Raw genomic sequence first — 17111 nt, forward strand, 5'->3', positions numbered from 1 at the left:
CATTTTTCATTTGAAACAAGATCACAAAAAAAAAGTTAAAAGATCATTACTGGGACAAGTATGAAATGCTGTACCAATTATTAGTATCTGATGTGTGACTACACGTTCTGTTATGTTAAAGATAAATTAATTCTTTTGTGTCCTGGGTATGTAGCTCAGTGCTAGAGTGCTTACCAAGACTAAAAAAAAATGAAAAATTCTTCTCTTTAAGAAATACATAACATTTTGAGGGGTGCACTACCATAAATTCTGCAATAACGATGCAACAAAAAGTTGTGGTGATGCATACCTATAATCCCAGCACTCTGGGAGGCTCAAGCAGGAAAGCTGCAAGTCTTGGCCCAACCTCGGCAATTCAGTGAGACCCTATCTTAATTCCCAATTGGGGGGGGGGGATGCATTTATGTGACTACAAATCTGAAAACAATGCATGTGAGATAAAAATTAACAACTGCTCAGAGTTGATAAAGGCTTTGCAGTCTTTTACTCGTCTTGCCAGTTTTGTGAATGCTTGAAAATTTCCAAATAAGTAACTGAAGAAGAAACAGAGTGTTACTCACTAGTTGCTTGACTTTGACACCTGACGGAATCCCAACTGGCTGTGACAGGAGGGCACCTGGCTGGCCAAGTTTGATTTGGACCGGAGTGCGAATGACAGGCTTGTCCAGCATGGTCCCTGCAGAAGCAGCAACAGTTTTCACAGGCGGAAGACAAAGACTTGCAGGCGACTTTTCTCCAAAAGTTACTGATGGAAGAGCCAGTGTTACTGCTGATCCAGACACAACTGGCTTCTCAGGCTGAAGCGAGACTGTTGTTACTGCATTCGGTACCGATGTAAAGAGTGGCTTTGAGGTCTGGAGCAAAATAGTTCCAGCTGTTGTTCTTCCTGGCACAGCAGCCGGGCCCATTGAATGCAGGGTCACAAGGCCAGTTTTTGCTCCCTCCAGCCCAGCAAGTGGATTCAGAGTTTGCACAGACACAGGTGTGGGCACTGTTGCTGCAGAAACGATGATGGGCTTTTCAGTTTGGGCTGAGGAACTTGCAGCTGTCACTACAGGAGGAGCGGTTACTGTTGGGGTACGGGTGCCAACGACAAACTCGCTGGAAGTCTCCTGAACACACTGCTGAATAAAGCTCTGGGAGTCAGGCAGAAGTTGTCGTAAAACAATCACACTTTTCTAGAAACACAGAGAGGAAAAGAGAACACTGATAAATTACCAGTAACAAAATTTTGTACGGGGATTGCAATATATAACTGGGTTTCCTGCATCCTATGCAAGCACTGTACCAATGAGCTACATCTCCAGCACAAAATTTTATATTTGTCTTTTTAATAGGATAAAGCAAATCAAAGTGTATCAATATTTCTTTTCAGAAAATCTGTACCCCTTATTTTATCCTTTCAGTATCCAAGATACAATCAATTTAAAGCCAAACAGTAGTTAATTTTTTAATATGAAATTACCACGACTCAATATTAAACTTATTTTGGATACCTCAATTATCAATTTGGTAAAATAAAACACTGTATCACACCTCTCTGTATTCATCTAAAGCTATAATAGATCATTAGTAATCTCAATATCTAAGCTTATTTACAACACAAGAGAATCTAGGTCTTTTATTAAATAACTTTCCAACTTTAGACAAAAAAAATAGTCTTTACACCAAAATAAAGCTAATACAAAGTGAATTTCAAGATCCAAAACCATTTCCATAACTGAGGTAGCATATTCTCTGACTGGATTTGAAATCACTTTCTATCTTTGCAACCTACTGAAAAAGTAAAGAGTCTAAAATGAAAATCACGCCTTTTCATGCCTGGGGTGTGTGTAAGAACAAGACACAAAACTGATGGGTAGTAAAGATTATCTTCATTGACTGTTTGGGAACATTACCTTCTTGTAACACCTAGATTCAGCCAGACTGTCTACTAAGAGCTAGAAACAATGGAAGTACTCAAGAAACAAGTTTAAAGAACAAAAATAAAACCATAGTCCCTTCTTAAGTAAAGCAGAACTATTGTTCCACTTCATTTACTTGAGGAGGGGAGGGGAGGGGAGGGGAGGGGAGGGGAGGAGATTAGATTCACAATACTTCTATCTGGAGAGATTTTCAAAATTTATATATGTAAAATCCCTCATCATCTTTTTCTAAAATTCAAAAATGGCAGAAAATAAACTGCTTTGGAAATATATGGAGAAAGTGAATTAAGTTTAAATTGGAAATCTAAGAGGGATTATCAGGAAAACATAATTGTAAAAAAATTTTAAAGTAATGAGACTTAAAGAGATAATGTAAACTTACATTTGAATTATCTCTTGATTGCCTGAGCAGAGTTAAGTTAAAAATGCTGAATCCCAACTCTATGCAACATCCATCCCCTCTAAAGCTCTCAAGGACGAAAAAAAAAAATACAAGGAAAATAAAACTCTAAGGACTTTTTAGAAAAGAGATACAAAGTGCAAATCCTCCATGGTATTATTTTATAATTTAAAGTAGAGTCATAAATTCTAGACCTGTGAGTTTGGTCTAAAGTTAGCCAATCTAAATGGTTTTGTCCTCTCTCAAATGAAAAATACTCCCTAGTACATACTCTCAGAGTGATTCAGTAACTGAACACACACGGTGCAAATCTCGTGAAAGAACCTAGGGGATCATTTGCTGTGGGTCGGATCTTGGGTGTCCTTGGTCCCCAGCATGGTGCTCCTGGAAGGCAACAGGAACTTTAGGAGGTGGGGCCTAGAGCACGGCCTCATCTTTGGGTCACAGGAGGCCTGCCTCAAAGGAGGCTGTGGGACCCTGGTATCGTCCTCTGTTTCTCTTCCCAGCCCTGGGGGGAAAGGGTTTACTCTGCCAAACACTTTCACCATGATGTGCTATCCTGCCACAAGACCAAAGCAATGGGCCAACTGGTCAGAGACCAGAGCTTCTACAACTGGGAGTCAAATAAACCTTTTTTCTTTTAAGTTTTTTATCTCAGGTATTCATTACAGTGACGAAAAGCTAACACGGTGCTGTCACATCATAGATGGTCACTCATTTTCTTCCTTCTCCCTCACAGTGTATCCAATGAGTACAATCCACAAATTAGAAAGAGTTGTCACTGTTATACACTGTGCCCAGAGCTCAAGAAGCTTTGCAATGAAAGAAACCTGGGAAGAAGGCCTCTAACTTCTATTAAGTGGGTCATCCAGGAAGGGCAGGAGACATTTCACAAATAATCCATCACATTTTCGACACATCTATCCAATCCTAACTATGTGCTCTAGAAGTACAAAGAAACAAAAATCCCTTTCACATGGATGTGCTTCCCACGTGTGATATAAGGCATTGACCTGAACCTTCAAGTTCCCGGTCCTCAGCCCAAATCCTCTCCAGCTAACATAGTCTCAATTTCACTCATACTTTACATTGCATGATTCGCACCCTCCTCATCAACTTGGGTCTCCCTCTCAGAAAATTTCTATTATTTAAATATCCTAGGAAAACAGGGTGCTCCCATCCCCCTTCCCCCTTCTTTTGTGAAGCAACAAAAGGAGTCTTAACTGTGAAGGCCCTTTTAACTCCCCAAGACAATTATTCCAAAATGTTCAAAAGGCAACTCTTGATGCTATTACATCCAAATTTATGGGGATGAGTGTTAGTTCATGATAGCTGTGGAGTTCTTTAATGACTTTATAAATTTCCATTTAATTCCTTTGTAACTTCTAGGAATCTAAGTGGACTTTTTAGGCCTAAACAAGCTCTTTAATTCTTAAAAATTGTAACTGTCCCAGGAAACGTGACACTATTATGTGGTTTATAATTCTAGGAGAACAGGAATTGTTAAACAAGACAGAAGACACTGGTTTCACACACATGTCAACAATCTCTTGAATACATTCCTGTTTGAGTATTAAACAATACCATCAAGTTATGTTCATAGGATGTTATTGTTTTTCAAAAATGTTCAAATGAAAACAATACTGTGAACGTGCTTACTTTACAGTTTACAAAGGTGCCAAGGTTTGTCCCACACTGTGAGCAACTTCACACTGAATTACTATCATAATGAAATACTTAAGCTTTAAAATATTTTAAGAAGTCTGACATAAAAAATGCCTTCAAAGAAACACATAACATTACCTTAAGGAAAGGAACTAGGTGAGGCTGAGGTGACGACTTGAGTTCGATATACAGTTTCTTAGTAAACTCTTCCACTTCAATTTTTGCATCCTAAGGATTGGAGGGGAAAAAAAGAACACTTTTAGGTATGTAAGTATTTTCAAAGACACAACGCCAGGCATGGTGGCACACAGTGCAGTCCCAGCTTCTCAGGAGGGTGAGCCAGGAGGCTCACTTGAGCCAAGGAGTCTGAGGCCTCCTGGACACCACAGCGAGGCTCTGTCTCTTTAAAAAATAATTAAACAGGGCCGGGGATTTAGCTCAGTGGTTCTCTCGAAAGCGCAAGGTCCCGAGTTCGATCCCCAGTACCAAAAAAAATAGTAATAATTAAATAAAATAAAAAATAAAAGAGGCAAAGTACATAATCCATGCCTGTAGACAAGCTTCCATAAGTGCAAAGTCGATCATTACAGAGAGGTGTTTTTCTCCTGCCACCAGAGAAACGAGAAAGCACAGCTAATGGCACTCTGATTCACAATGGCATGCTTATTCACCCGATGCCTGAATGCTGCGCCATTATTAGGGACAGTCAAGAACAACGAAGAAGTGAAGACTCAGGACCCTGAACTTAATGGGAGGAAACAGGAAGCTATTTGTTTTGGGGGATTGGAGGGTTTCTTTGGTTCATCAATTTTTAAATTACCTTAATCAAACTGTGCTGGTTTTAGAATACTACTGCAAGACCATAATAGCAGTTCCAAAAACCGGAGACTCCCACTGATCATTTCAAGGCTCTTTGAGGTCTAAAATTATTTTCACTGTAATATAAAGGTTGGGGTGTGAGTGTGTGTGTGTGTGTGTGTGTGTGTGTGTGTGTGTGTGTGTCTGACAGGCACAGTGGCACCTACCTGCAATCCTCGCTACAGTGGAGGCTGAGGCAGGAGGGTTGCAAATTCAAGGCCAACTGAGGCGATGTAGCTAGACCCTGTCTGAAAATAAAACTTCAAGAAAAGACTGGAGGTGTGGCACAATAATAGGGCATTTGCCTAGCATGTGCAACACCCTGGGTTCAATCCCCAGTACCATGGGGAAAAAGGAGAGCAAGGGCAAAGTAAAATAGTTGTCATCATTCTCCACACTGCTATATGCAAGTAGTTTAAAAAAGAGCCAGCTACTCTTCTAAACATCCATGATGAAACAGTAAAAGTTAATTTTATTACATTTCAACTCCAGCAGACATCTTTCCAATTCTGAACATAAAGAAGAATCATACAAAAAGCATTTGTGCTGCAAACCAAAGGAATATGCTCAAGAAAAATCACTCTGCCACTGAGTCATCAGCTGAACCACCTGCTGGTTTTCATTTTTACTGGAAAGAATGACAAAGTGACGGGAAAGAACGACCAAATATTTGAAGTGGTAGACATTTTCTCAACAATAAATGAAGCCTGTTGCTATAAAAAAAAAATAACTGATAGTATTTGTTGCTGACGATAAAATTAAAGCTCTCAAGTCAAAATTACAATTTTGGAAAATTTATAATCACTACTCTGGACTTGATGGCTTCCTAGGAGTTAAAAGAATTTTCTGGTAAGACTGTTGGTGAAATTAATGACCATGTTATTTTGTCATTTTAAATAAAATATCTGAAAAAAATTTGGAAATTTGCATAACTCAGTGAACTGGTATTTTCCAAATGACCAACACATGTTATGACAAAAATCACAGATGGGTAAAAAAATCTATTCACTATGTAAGATAAGCCAGTACATGCTACAGAATAGCCAGTGTCCTGGAGAAAGCTATTACATTGCTCACTATTCCAACCACCTCTTCACATGAGACCATGTATTTCCCAAACACTCTCAAAAAAATAACACATCACAAGATAGGTTAAATGCAGAAGCAGGTAAGAAAATCCAAGTGCCTTCTGTTAAGCTGGTCATCAAAGAGATTTACAAAATGTAGAGCAATGCCATTTTCTTCACTCAATTTTATTGTTTTGGGAAAAACATTTTTCATTCAAACGTTATTTATGTTAATGAATAACAGCTTTATTATTACTTTAAAAAATAAAAGTCTTTAAATTTCACAGTTTGCATTCCAGGTCCACAGAAAAATAAAAATGCCTGGAGGAAGCCTTGATTTCTAGGAATATTAAACTATCCAGAGACCAAAGTATTTGAATAGCACTGTTTGCTGTTCTAAGATAAAGAGTTCCTAAGCTAGAAAGGACATTTGATTAATTCCTAACTATTGCTATCTCTCCACAAAATTTACACACATCTTCCAGGCTTAAAAACTTCAAAATCTTTTACAGAATATATATTGGTTCTCATCATGTCTCTCCATCTAAGTATTTTATTTCAGAGGATCAAGTCTCTCCCTCCCTCTTTCTCCTCTCCTTCTGTCCCTCTCTCCCTCTCACTCTTTCTTTCTCCATATATAAATACATACATACATATATATATATATATATATATCCCTTTTCAAAACTTGCACACCTTGGAAAGGGAAGAACAAAAGTTCAGTTTACTTTTAAAAAGACACTCAAAATCTAAATTAAAAATCTGAATATAGGATATATAATTTTAAATATCTTAAAAACATCTTCCCAAATGAGAAAGTAACGATTTCAAATATATTCTATTTCTAGCATCTGTAAGAATATTTTTAAAAGACATAATATATTTGAATAAAGTATGCTTGATTTCCCCAACCAATATTTGAAATACACATGGGTTCCACTTGGTAGCAGTGCCCATTTTATATTTCAAAAATGCATAAAAGTATTAGTTACATGGTCAGCGAAATCTATAGATTATAGTAGTTTGAAAAGCTAAAATTGGGCTTGGGTGGGGCTGAGTGCTCCTACCATGCATTAGGCTCTGGGTTCCACCCCTAGTGCCTGCCCTCCCACACATACTCCAAGATTATGTTCATCTGTTACATTCTCATTGAATCTTAAGGACAGATGCAGTATCTGCTAACTCTAACCTTCGTCCTTTTTTGTGTATTGAAAAGTGTTACCTGAAAAATGGTAACAAGAAACTAAAGATGGGTGCTTTGGTAGCTAAAGTAGCAAGTTAGCTCCTGCTAAAACCTCAAAGACCACCCCATTTATTCTTCTCATCTTGTAGCTAAAGAGACTGAGGCCTAAGATGGTTATGTAACTCTCACAGGTCCCAAAGCATGAGGCTTGGCCACAGGAGAAATACATTCCATTATCTGTTCATGGCCCGTCTTTCTGGCCTTTTAAAATATAGTAAAAATCTCCTAATTAACCAAAAAGTCAACCTTCTCTCTAACAGCCTTCTCAAACCAAGAAAATAATATATATTCAAAACATGATGTTGTACAACTTAGATCTATAGGATAAAAAATAAAAAGGTTTTTAAAGTAATAGGTAATAAATGTAACTGTGTAAATTTTATAATCATTACAAGTTTTCAAGAACCAAGAAGAAAGTTGATCAAGAACTGCCTTTAAAATATGCAGATACCTCCCATTTTTAACATGTTCGAACGTGCAACATTTTACAACTCACCAATAGTTGCTCCACCAGCTCCTTCACGCTCTTCCCCATCTCTGGAGACTGTGACCCATGGCACGCTAGCTTTATTAACATTGCCAGAAAGTTTGTACATTTCTTCACATTTTCTACCATTGCCTAAGTATGGAGAACACAGGACCACAAATATTAGGCAGCAGGCAGGATCCAAGACCACCGGTAAGACCGCGTTGTACGCGGGGCAGTGGTGGCTTACCGGCGAGAGGTCAGTCTGCAGGGCGGCCAAGCTGTCTGCTCTAGAACTGGGCACACTTGAGGGTGCAGACGATGCTCCCAACACCGAAGGCTTCACCGGCTTCACAGCCGTAACCGAAGCCACACTGGCCGGCAGAGACACAGGCTGAAATTCAATCGGTACACACTGAGCTAAGTACTTCTGGGCAGGCACCTCAATCCAAGCTTCGCGGACTACAGTGAACCCTGACCCCTCTGCTTGGACAGGGTACCCCAGGAGTCTACAAAAGCGCAAACACGGAACTGTGTACTCACTCAGGTCCGGGCCCGACTCTCACCTACCTCCCTACTCTTACTTATGGCCACCACTACAGTACTGAGTACAGGCCAGTTACTATTCCTGCAAATCCTGATTCCTGTCTGCAAAAGTGAGAATAGCAACAGTGCGTCTACCCTAGGGTATGAAAGAGAGTACCAAGAAAAAATCCTCAAACTATACTGTTCATGCCTCTCTACAAAGTATTTGAAATAGCAGGTCTTTGTATGAAAACAAAGAATGACCCGCCTGGTAATTTTCTGCTTTTTCTTACGTATGACATAAAGTGACCTACTGATTATCTTATATTCAACCAGGTTGCTTTTATATAGACCATTAAAATAAGCATAAAGAATATTACAAAATGGGATTATTTTCACACTGAAAAGAAATTCATTTCTCTCACCCTCTATTGGAATGAGGTGTGACTCTAGCACCACCTGCAGGGCAAAAATTTTAATACAAGAAATCACAACGTAATAATTCAGAAAACCACATTGGCTCAAACATTAAAAGTTGCTGTACATAAGAAAAGTTTGGGGTGGGAGGCAGGTGGGAAAGAGTAGTATTCACAATCCACAATAGTCTAAAACTGAATACTGCACCATGATTTTAATTTAAATGCTTGCGTTCTGCAAGCACATACACAGAAAAGTCAGGTTGCTATAATCCTCAAGAAAATTTCCTTCTGCAATAGTTAAGACAGATCAATTTGAACACACACCAAAATTATCCTCTTTAGAAAGACTGGCACATATATCACACAACAATTTCTGAGGGTAAAAGGGAAGGAAATGTAAAATACTGATAAGGACTACTAGAGCTAACGATGAAATATTGAACAAAAGAGGTAAAACTAAAAATTACAACTAAATTAGTAAAATTCTATTAGATAGAGAAAACCTCAAAAGCAACATTAAAATGAAGTCACCTTCCTCCTGTTCATACCTTACTCCTGCTTTCCAGAGGCAACAACTGTACAGTTTCTTCTGAATCCTTCTAGAGGTTTTTTTTTTTTCCTTCCGGTACCAGGGATTGAACTCAGGACCTTGCACTTGCGAGGCAGGTACGGTGCCACTGAGCTAAATCCCAGGCCCATTCTAGAGATTTTTTAATGAATGTCTAGGCTTATATACAGTAAATAAGACCCTTTCTTCAGAGTATCTTATAATCAGTCATAAGCTCTTGTTAACATTATAATTAAGAAAGCATAACCTAGAGTTTTGGCTAGCAATTATGTCTTTGATGACTGGTGAAAGGGGCTCCTCCAGGGAGTACTGTCCCCTGAAGCACAACATGATCCAATGAAATGTGAGCTGAGGAAAAGTGTTCCATTTGTGAGAAGAGGAAGTACTTTGGCACAAGTTCTCTTACATTTCTTGTCAATATTTTACCCTTTCTCCATGCTATAGCTTGGACCTGAAATGTTCTCCAAGGGCCCATGTGTCAAAAGCCTGGTCCCCAGGCCATGGTGCTACTGGAAGGTGGAATATTTAAGAGGTGGAAGCCTGGGAAGGCTTCCAGTCACTGGGGGTGTGCATTTGAAGCGTTACTGGGACTCCCCCAGTCCCCCCTCCTATCTTTCATGGTTCCTGACACCTGAAACCTCCTCTCAACCTTCCTCTCCCTCTCCCCCCGTCTCTGCCCTCCTCCTCCTCCTCCTCTTCTCCCTCACCCTCCCCTTCTGCCCCCTTCCTCTGTCCCCAGGGTCTCAATATGTAGCCCAGGCTGGCCTCAAACTCATGATCCTCCTGCTTCTACCTCCCAAGTCCTGGGATTACACATGCCCAAAACCTTTCCAAGTTGATTTACCTCAGGTATTGCTGACAAACACACTCCAATACAAATATGTCCTTCAAAATGTTTTCTAACATAGCCACTACTTGTGCCTTACCAAATACACATACCTTCCACACTAGTTACACTTCTTAGGGACATGGAGAGGTATATAATCCTGCTCTTCCTATTCCAGTGTTGGATGGACCCTCTTATATTTAATCATAACTTAAGACTCAGTATTCTACCCCAGCCAATGGTATTTCCATTCTTTGCAAGGCTGTGCTGCATTGATTAGGCATGTCTTGGAGAACAGGAATCAAAAGGCTGGAGTATATGTGAAATAAATGTATATAAAAATCAGTTATATGTAGAGCTAGAAAAATACACTGCATGCAAATTTAGCAGACCAAATTACATTTCAAGGAGAGTAATTTTCTATACCTGTCTGAAAGAGTAATCATTTTAGGATTGTTCATATTTGATTAAGAATACTAATTCTATGATGAGAAATGGAAAAAATGGAAATAAAGTCTTTGTAAATAGGGAAGGGTGGAGGGCGTGAAGGGAGGGCTAGGAATGGGGAAAAAATAAGAACCAAGATGCATTATGTAAAGGTACAATTCCCAATGAGAAATGTAATTGTGTTGTATACCTACAATGTACCAATAAAAGAATTTAATACAAAAAAAAAAAAGAATAATAATTCTAAAAAAAAAATCATTTTCACATTTATATTCTAATCTAACAATAGGCAAAAACTCTATCTTCCTCACTATGGTCTAAAACTAATTATAAAATTTTTCAACTAGTTTTTATGTCATGTTTCAAGCCATTTTAAACAAATATTGCTAGGAGGGAAATACCTATTTTCAAAATTTTTTCACAGATTTGCCTTTCTAGTCAAATAAGTACAAATCAAGTACAAGGAGTCTTAGTTGTCTCATTTCCAAGTTCTTTCTCATTTCTAAGAAGTACCCCAAACTAAGATGCTTTGCCTCTCAAAGTGGATACAGAATCATTAACTGCACTCTTTGATAATTTGTACTGCCCTAGACTATCACTGAGGAATAACCCTACTTAAAATATGCATCAATGTAAACTAGGAAAAACAATCCACATGGAAATAATAATGATCAATGGCAGACATATACTAGTGTATGGAAAAATAATACAAGAACAATACCTATTAAGCAATCCAGATATACCATTTTAACAACTATATTACTAAATTTTTCTTTGATATGTAACTTCTTCATTAGTATAATAAATAACAAGATTGGAGGCTGGGTAATGGTGCCTGTCTGTAATCACTAGGGAGGCGGAGGCTGGGTAATGGTGCCTATCTGTAATCACTAGGGAGGCAGAGGCTGGAAGACAGAGTGTGAGGCCAGCCTGGGCAAATTAGCAAAACTGGTTTCAAAATTTTAAAACTTTAAAAATGGCTGGGGATATAGTTTAACACTCCCAAAGTTCAATCCCCAGTACAACAAAAAGCAAAATGAAGATTGACAGTGGAGCTAATAACTACCATAAAATGATAATTAAGCATGAACATTTTAAGATAATTATAACATTTGGGAAAATTTTTAAAAATCAGTGATTTTTATTGCGAGAGTCTCAGGTACACTAACAGTGTAGTACTCATGCTTCCACCGTTTGGAGCCTACATTCACAATTAAAAGAAGTTCTCAGTTTCAGTTTGAGCTTAATAAAGACTTTCACACCTAACTGAATTCATCCTCCTAGATATCCTTTTTATAAAAATTACAAATGTAATTAGTGTCCACCAACTGCGATTAGTAACTAAATGAACACAAGCTTTCACTTTCTAGAACTATTAAGACTTCATATCCAGAGGGAACAGACATGGGACCATGGCTTCAGCAAGCAAGGGGAAGGAAGATTAAGGTCTATGGATGTGGAGAATCTCTGATACAATTTAAGAAGTAACTTCCAAGAAATTCCCTTTACCCATGAAGGATGAGTATAGCGGAGTTCCTTCAGTTACCCAGCACAATTTGCTCTTCATGTCATGAAAACTCACAATGTACAAATAGCAATCTTAAGTATCTAATATCATGTTGCTAAGTGTGTTTTTTCTCTGCAATATCTTTCTTTAACCAGTGGCATTATATCTGTACTCAATGTTTAAGAAATATATTCAACGAAAAAGCTACTAAAGTACTGCGAGTCTAAATAATTAATGAGACAATATGATGGTCCTTGGCCCAATTGTATTACCAAGCCTGGCACATTTGGTAGTTGAAGGTGAGGGTAACCTGAAGTGGACAGAGGAGGGAGATGATCAGTGTCAGCTGCAGCCCAAGATCAACTGGAGCAGTGGAGTTGCCGACCATCCTATTAACCGCCTCTTTATTTCCCCAAGGAGGAAATCTATCAGAACCCCAGCACAGCTGGTCCCAACACGTATGAGGCAGTGGATCCAAGTGACATAAGGAGCAGACTGTGATGAACCATCACAAGGGAAAGGTCTGCATAATCCTAGCCAAGGGAATGCTCCTGGACAGCTTCCAGTTGTCAGCTCCGCTAGGTTTGCTTCAGCTGCAGATACTGACCTTGCTCAAAAGTACAACTTTCCCAGGACAGCTCACATCCAGTGACTGATCCCAGAAGGATGGCCCATCTGACAGTGTTGGTCCAGATGGGACAATGCTGACAAGCATATGTGCTCCAAGTTCTCCACTAGGTTGGCTGAAGCTCTGCATCTACTTTAAATTCTTATTCTCCTTCCATTCCACAGGTACTAATAATCCCTAATAAATATCTCAGACACCAAATTCTCTCTCAGCACCTACTTCAAGAGACCATGACACATAGATATTAGATGTATCTGCATTAATTTAATACATTTCAGTAAAACATATCCAAGAATATACACCACATTTTCTTGTTTCCCGTATCTCCATCATTTCCCACTTTAATAAGTGTCACCATGTATCAGTGAACTGCTCTCTTCAATGTCATGTATTCAGCAACTTACACATTTGGCAGGCAACAGCTAAATAACAAAGAAAGATGCAGGGGCCAGGGATCTAGCTCAGTGGTTCCGCCGCCTGCCTCACAAGCAGAAGGACCCAAGTTCGATCCCTGCCACCAAAGAAAAAAGAAAAGAAAGAAAAAAAAAAAAGAAAGATGCAAAAATAACCAGGGCACACATATTCACATGTAAGCCACAGCTTACCTGTACTGAGGAAGGGTTTGGAACAGCGGGGGCCACAGTAGCTCCTCTTTGTGCCAATGTTTTAACAGGTGCCACTGCCACGTTCTTCATTACCTGTGAGCTAGAATTCTGAGGGGGAAGGGACAAGATAACAAAGTCACCAGTATTAGTCATTATAATCAATCAGTTCTATGGAGAACATGAGAACAATTTCCCATTGGAAACTTATTTGTTGTAACCAACTTGATAATATTAAGGTGTTATGCATATTCTATACTATCAACCTAAATAGTCAACTCACTAGTTGACACCCATTTCGTATTTCTAAGGAGGCAAGTGATTCAATAAATACCCCTTTTATCTGAAGTCTCACACTAAATAAGTACTACACCAATCTGCATTAAAATCTTAAACTTGACTGACTATACAGAAGCCATATAAATTCCTATTTAATATTTAAATATAAACAAAAATCTGCTACTCTATATTCTTTTTTTTTGTACCGGGGATCAAACTGAGGATGTTACACTTTCGAGGCAGGCACAGTGCCACTGAACTAAATTCCTGGCCCTGCTATTCTATATTCTTAACCTACAGACAAAGTAAATTAGAAAGAGCAAGAGCAAATATTATTGACAGGAAAAATAACTACTTGACCACCTAAAATCAAATTAGGAGAACATAAAAACAAACAAAATGGGCAAAGAATAATATTGCCACCAAAAATGGAAATTTTGAACTCAAATGGCCCTGAGTCATTATGAAAATGTTTAACTATATTTAGTATTTTGTGTTTAAATAAAAATATTCACAGAGGGCCGGGGATTTAGCTCAGTGGTTTCGCTGCCTGCTGTGCAAGCGCAAGGATCCGAGTTCGATCCCCGGTACCAAAAAATATATATATATATATTCACAGAAATATTTTTAAAATTCTGTCACTCAAGCTTCAGTCATCTAGAAAGATCACCAGGTATGTAAAATAAATCATTTTCTAACAATGTAAAGCTAATGAAGTATCACAGCAGTTTTCTGTATGTCTTAATTTTTATAAGGCATGGATAACAATGAATACTATACATAAGAGTCTATTTTACCACAAATTAAACTGAAGCAGAATGGTTATCTTCTTTCAAGATGCAAGTTGTCCTTTTGAACATGTCCTTTGAGAACTGTAAAATCTTTGAGTACAAAGATTGAATTTTTGTTGCTTTAGCAATTATCAAATGACAAAACAAAAAAACTGACTAAATTAGCATATTCAAAGAAAGTCACTTAATTTAAAAATTGAGTTAAATCATCCAAATTATTTTTACTGACAAATATGTACACCTTTATATGAAGAGATCAGCTGAGAAATGGAGGACAATTAAGGTATATTACCGTCACCGTACAGATTTTGACAGTTTGCGTGTTCACTGGTACTGCTGGCCTGGAAGTTACAGTACTTGCCATGTCTGCTCTCGTCACCCCTTGCTGAGGAGATACCAACATCAACTGACCACTGTTACTTTTGATCAGAACTGTTCCTACGGTTAAAAAGGAAAAAATGTGACTTTTGAGCTAATAAATATAACCATCATGTACAGTATTTTGTTCTCCCATTTCAACACTGTAAATAAATGCTTAGTACACAATGAATTCCATGCCTAATTATCATACAGAAGGTGGTAAAATGTTTTCACTGAAAGCTATTGAACATATTAAAAATCTAATAAGCACACAGTAAAATATTCTTGAAGGCAAAATACTTTTTCTTCATGATACCAAAATTCTAAAGTTGTATTATATATACGATAAGAGCCCAAGACTAAATAAATTGACCAAGAGTACAGAATAGAGAACCCCAAAATAGACTCAGCTGAGTATCACTTATCCTCACTTACCCAAAAATGCTTGGGCCCCACAGTGTTTCAGATTTTGGAATTTTTTGGATTTTTTTTGTTGTTGTTTTTGGTACTGGGGATCAAACTCGGGACCTTGCGCTTTCAAGGCAGGTGGCAGAACCACTGAGCTAAATCCCCAGCCCGAATTTTTTGGATTTTTAAATATTTACATATGCTTTAAAAATTGAGCATATTGAACCTAAAAATCCAAAATTCAATATGCATAAAATTCAAAAGTTTCAGATTCTGAGCCAGGTATAATGCCACATGACTATAATCCCAGCACTATGGGAGTCTGACACAGGAGGATCAAAAGTTTAACCCCAGCCTGGGCAATTCAGTGACTCAGTGAGAGCCTGTCTCAGAAATTTTTTTAAAAGAGAGAAACTGGGGAAATAGTTCAGTGAGAAAGTCCTGGATTCAATCTCTAGTAACTGCACACACACACACACAAAAAAAGTTTCAGATTTTAGATTAGAGATTCTCAACCTGTATCAATTTTTTGTAAGAGGCTCTTCAGACTTGTGAGGAAAGAACTGACTACAAAACAAATAAGGTTGGGGGCCAAGGATTTAGCTCAGTGGTTCCGCCGCCTGCCTCGAAAGCGCAAGATCCCAAGTTTGATCCCCAGTATCTAAATAAATAAATAAATAAATAAGGTTGGGTCAGTTAGTTGTCTATTTGGAAAAAATAAAATTGGATACCTGTTTCTCACACATTCACTAAAACCCACACAACATTAATAATACAAAGGTAAAAAAGTAAAACTAAATTTAACTTAAACAATGTAGAAAATTACCACTGAACTTGAGACAGAAGGACTTCTTTAAAATGAGTAAAATCTGATACATTCAATTCTTTTAAAAGTAAGACGTTCTGATTAGCAAAGGATGTCATTAGTTAAAAGGTACAAAATGGAATAACATTTTAGTTCATATATATTCAAAGTACAAGTGTCCAAAATCTACAATGGCAGCATGAGAAGCTCCTCAAACCCATTCCCAACAAAATAAACATACAATGAACATTATTTTTTTTAAAAACAACCTAAATAATACAGAAGAGAAATACATAATTATCAATGAAGACCTACAGAAAATCATGGAGAATAACTAGAATTGGTAGCATCTGAACAACAACCCACCCTCCTCTCTCCTTTCTCAGCTTAACATGACAGAAACTATACTCCCGGTAGTGTGGCCAAGAACACAAGGCTCCCTCTCTCCTAAGCTTCCAGCAAAGGCTATGCTATCTTCCTGGGAGGAGTGAGCCGCAGCATTTCTCATCCCTCCCTAGAACCACATCCTACATATTGAAGAGGATAAATTTATAACAAGTACATCCAAGAGGTTGGAGGCTCCCTTCTTCCACCTATCCCCACTCATAAAAAGAAGGATCTACTTCAGGGATGATACACTGAGAATGCTTGGACTCCAGTGGCCCCAACCCCAGCTCTTCATAGGATTGAGGTTTTATGTTGATGAAGTCAAACAGGGAAGACCAGAGAACCACTCATCCCCACCCAGTATCCTGTTCCTAAAGCAAAGGTGTCACTCAGAGAGAAGCATGCCACAGTCCTCACACTTGCTCCAAATTTCTCCCTAAAGGAACAGAACTATTTCAAATAAAGTGTGACGAAGATCAAGGGCATTCTCAAGTACAGTGGAGCTATCAAAAGGAGATGGATCGTTTCATGAGAGACTGAAGCTAAACCATAGGTACACACCAGAGAACCAAGAAAGAAACAACTAAGAAGGGTCCCCCAGGTTAAAACCTCAAACACTGGCCTCAAAAACTATACTTGCAAAGGAGCCAGAAATTCACTGTATAAATCTGTATAGCAGGTTAGGGCTTAGGGCAGCGATGGCGAACCTTTTGGAGCTTTTAATGATGCAAACAGCCTGCAGTAGCACGCATGCCATAGGTTCATCATTACTGTCTTAGGGAATGTTGAAAAGAATAAAGTAATCAGCTGGCACAGAGTAGATCCTCCCAGCTGGATGCGACACCAGCAAGGGCAGACAACAGAGACCAGGGAACAAGAAAGAGCCCTGGCCAAGATGACTGTGTGCATCCCAAGTCTGTGCCCTTTGCGGAGGA

At 38.5% G+C, this 17111-nt stretch overlaps 1 protein-coding gene across 2 annotated transcripts in view; it reads right to left on the reverse strand.

Moving 5' to 3' along the window:
• The window catches only part of Taf4b (TATA-box binding protein associated factor 4b), a 225887-nt gene that overhangs the window by 189363 nt on the left and 19413 nt on the right, over positions 1–17111 (reverse strand). For both annotated transcript variants that reach the window (XM_087193905.1, XM_013075212.3), the window contains exons 2-7: positions 14509–14654; positions 13150–13257; positions 7875–8018; positions 7655–7777; positions 4129–4218; positions 561–1178 (exon numbers count right to left, since the gene is read on the reverse strand). In XM_087193905.1, the coding sequence (XP_087050031.1) occupies positions 561–1178; positions 4129–4218; positions 7655–7777; positions 7875–8018; positions 13150–13257; positions 14509–14654 (1229 nt within the window). The remainder of the gene's footprint in view (positions 1–560; positions 1179–4128; positions 4219–7654; positions 7778–7874; positions 8019–13149; positions 13258–14508; positions 14655–17111) is intronic.

This window comes from Heterocephalus glaber, unplaced genomic scaffold, assembly GCF_053883595.1.
Source record: "Heterocephalus glaber isolate CG9 unplaced genomic scaffold, H.glaber_assembly_v1.0 deba00000331, whole genome shotgun sequence".
Taxonomy (NCBI): Eukaryota; Metazoa; Chordata; class Mammalia; order Rodentia; family Bathyergidae; genus Heterocephalus; species Heterocephalus glaber.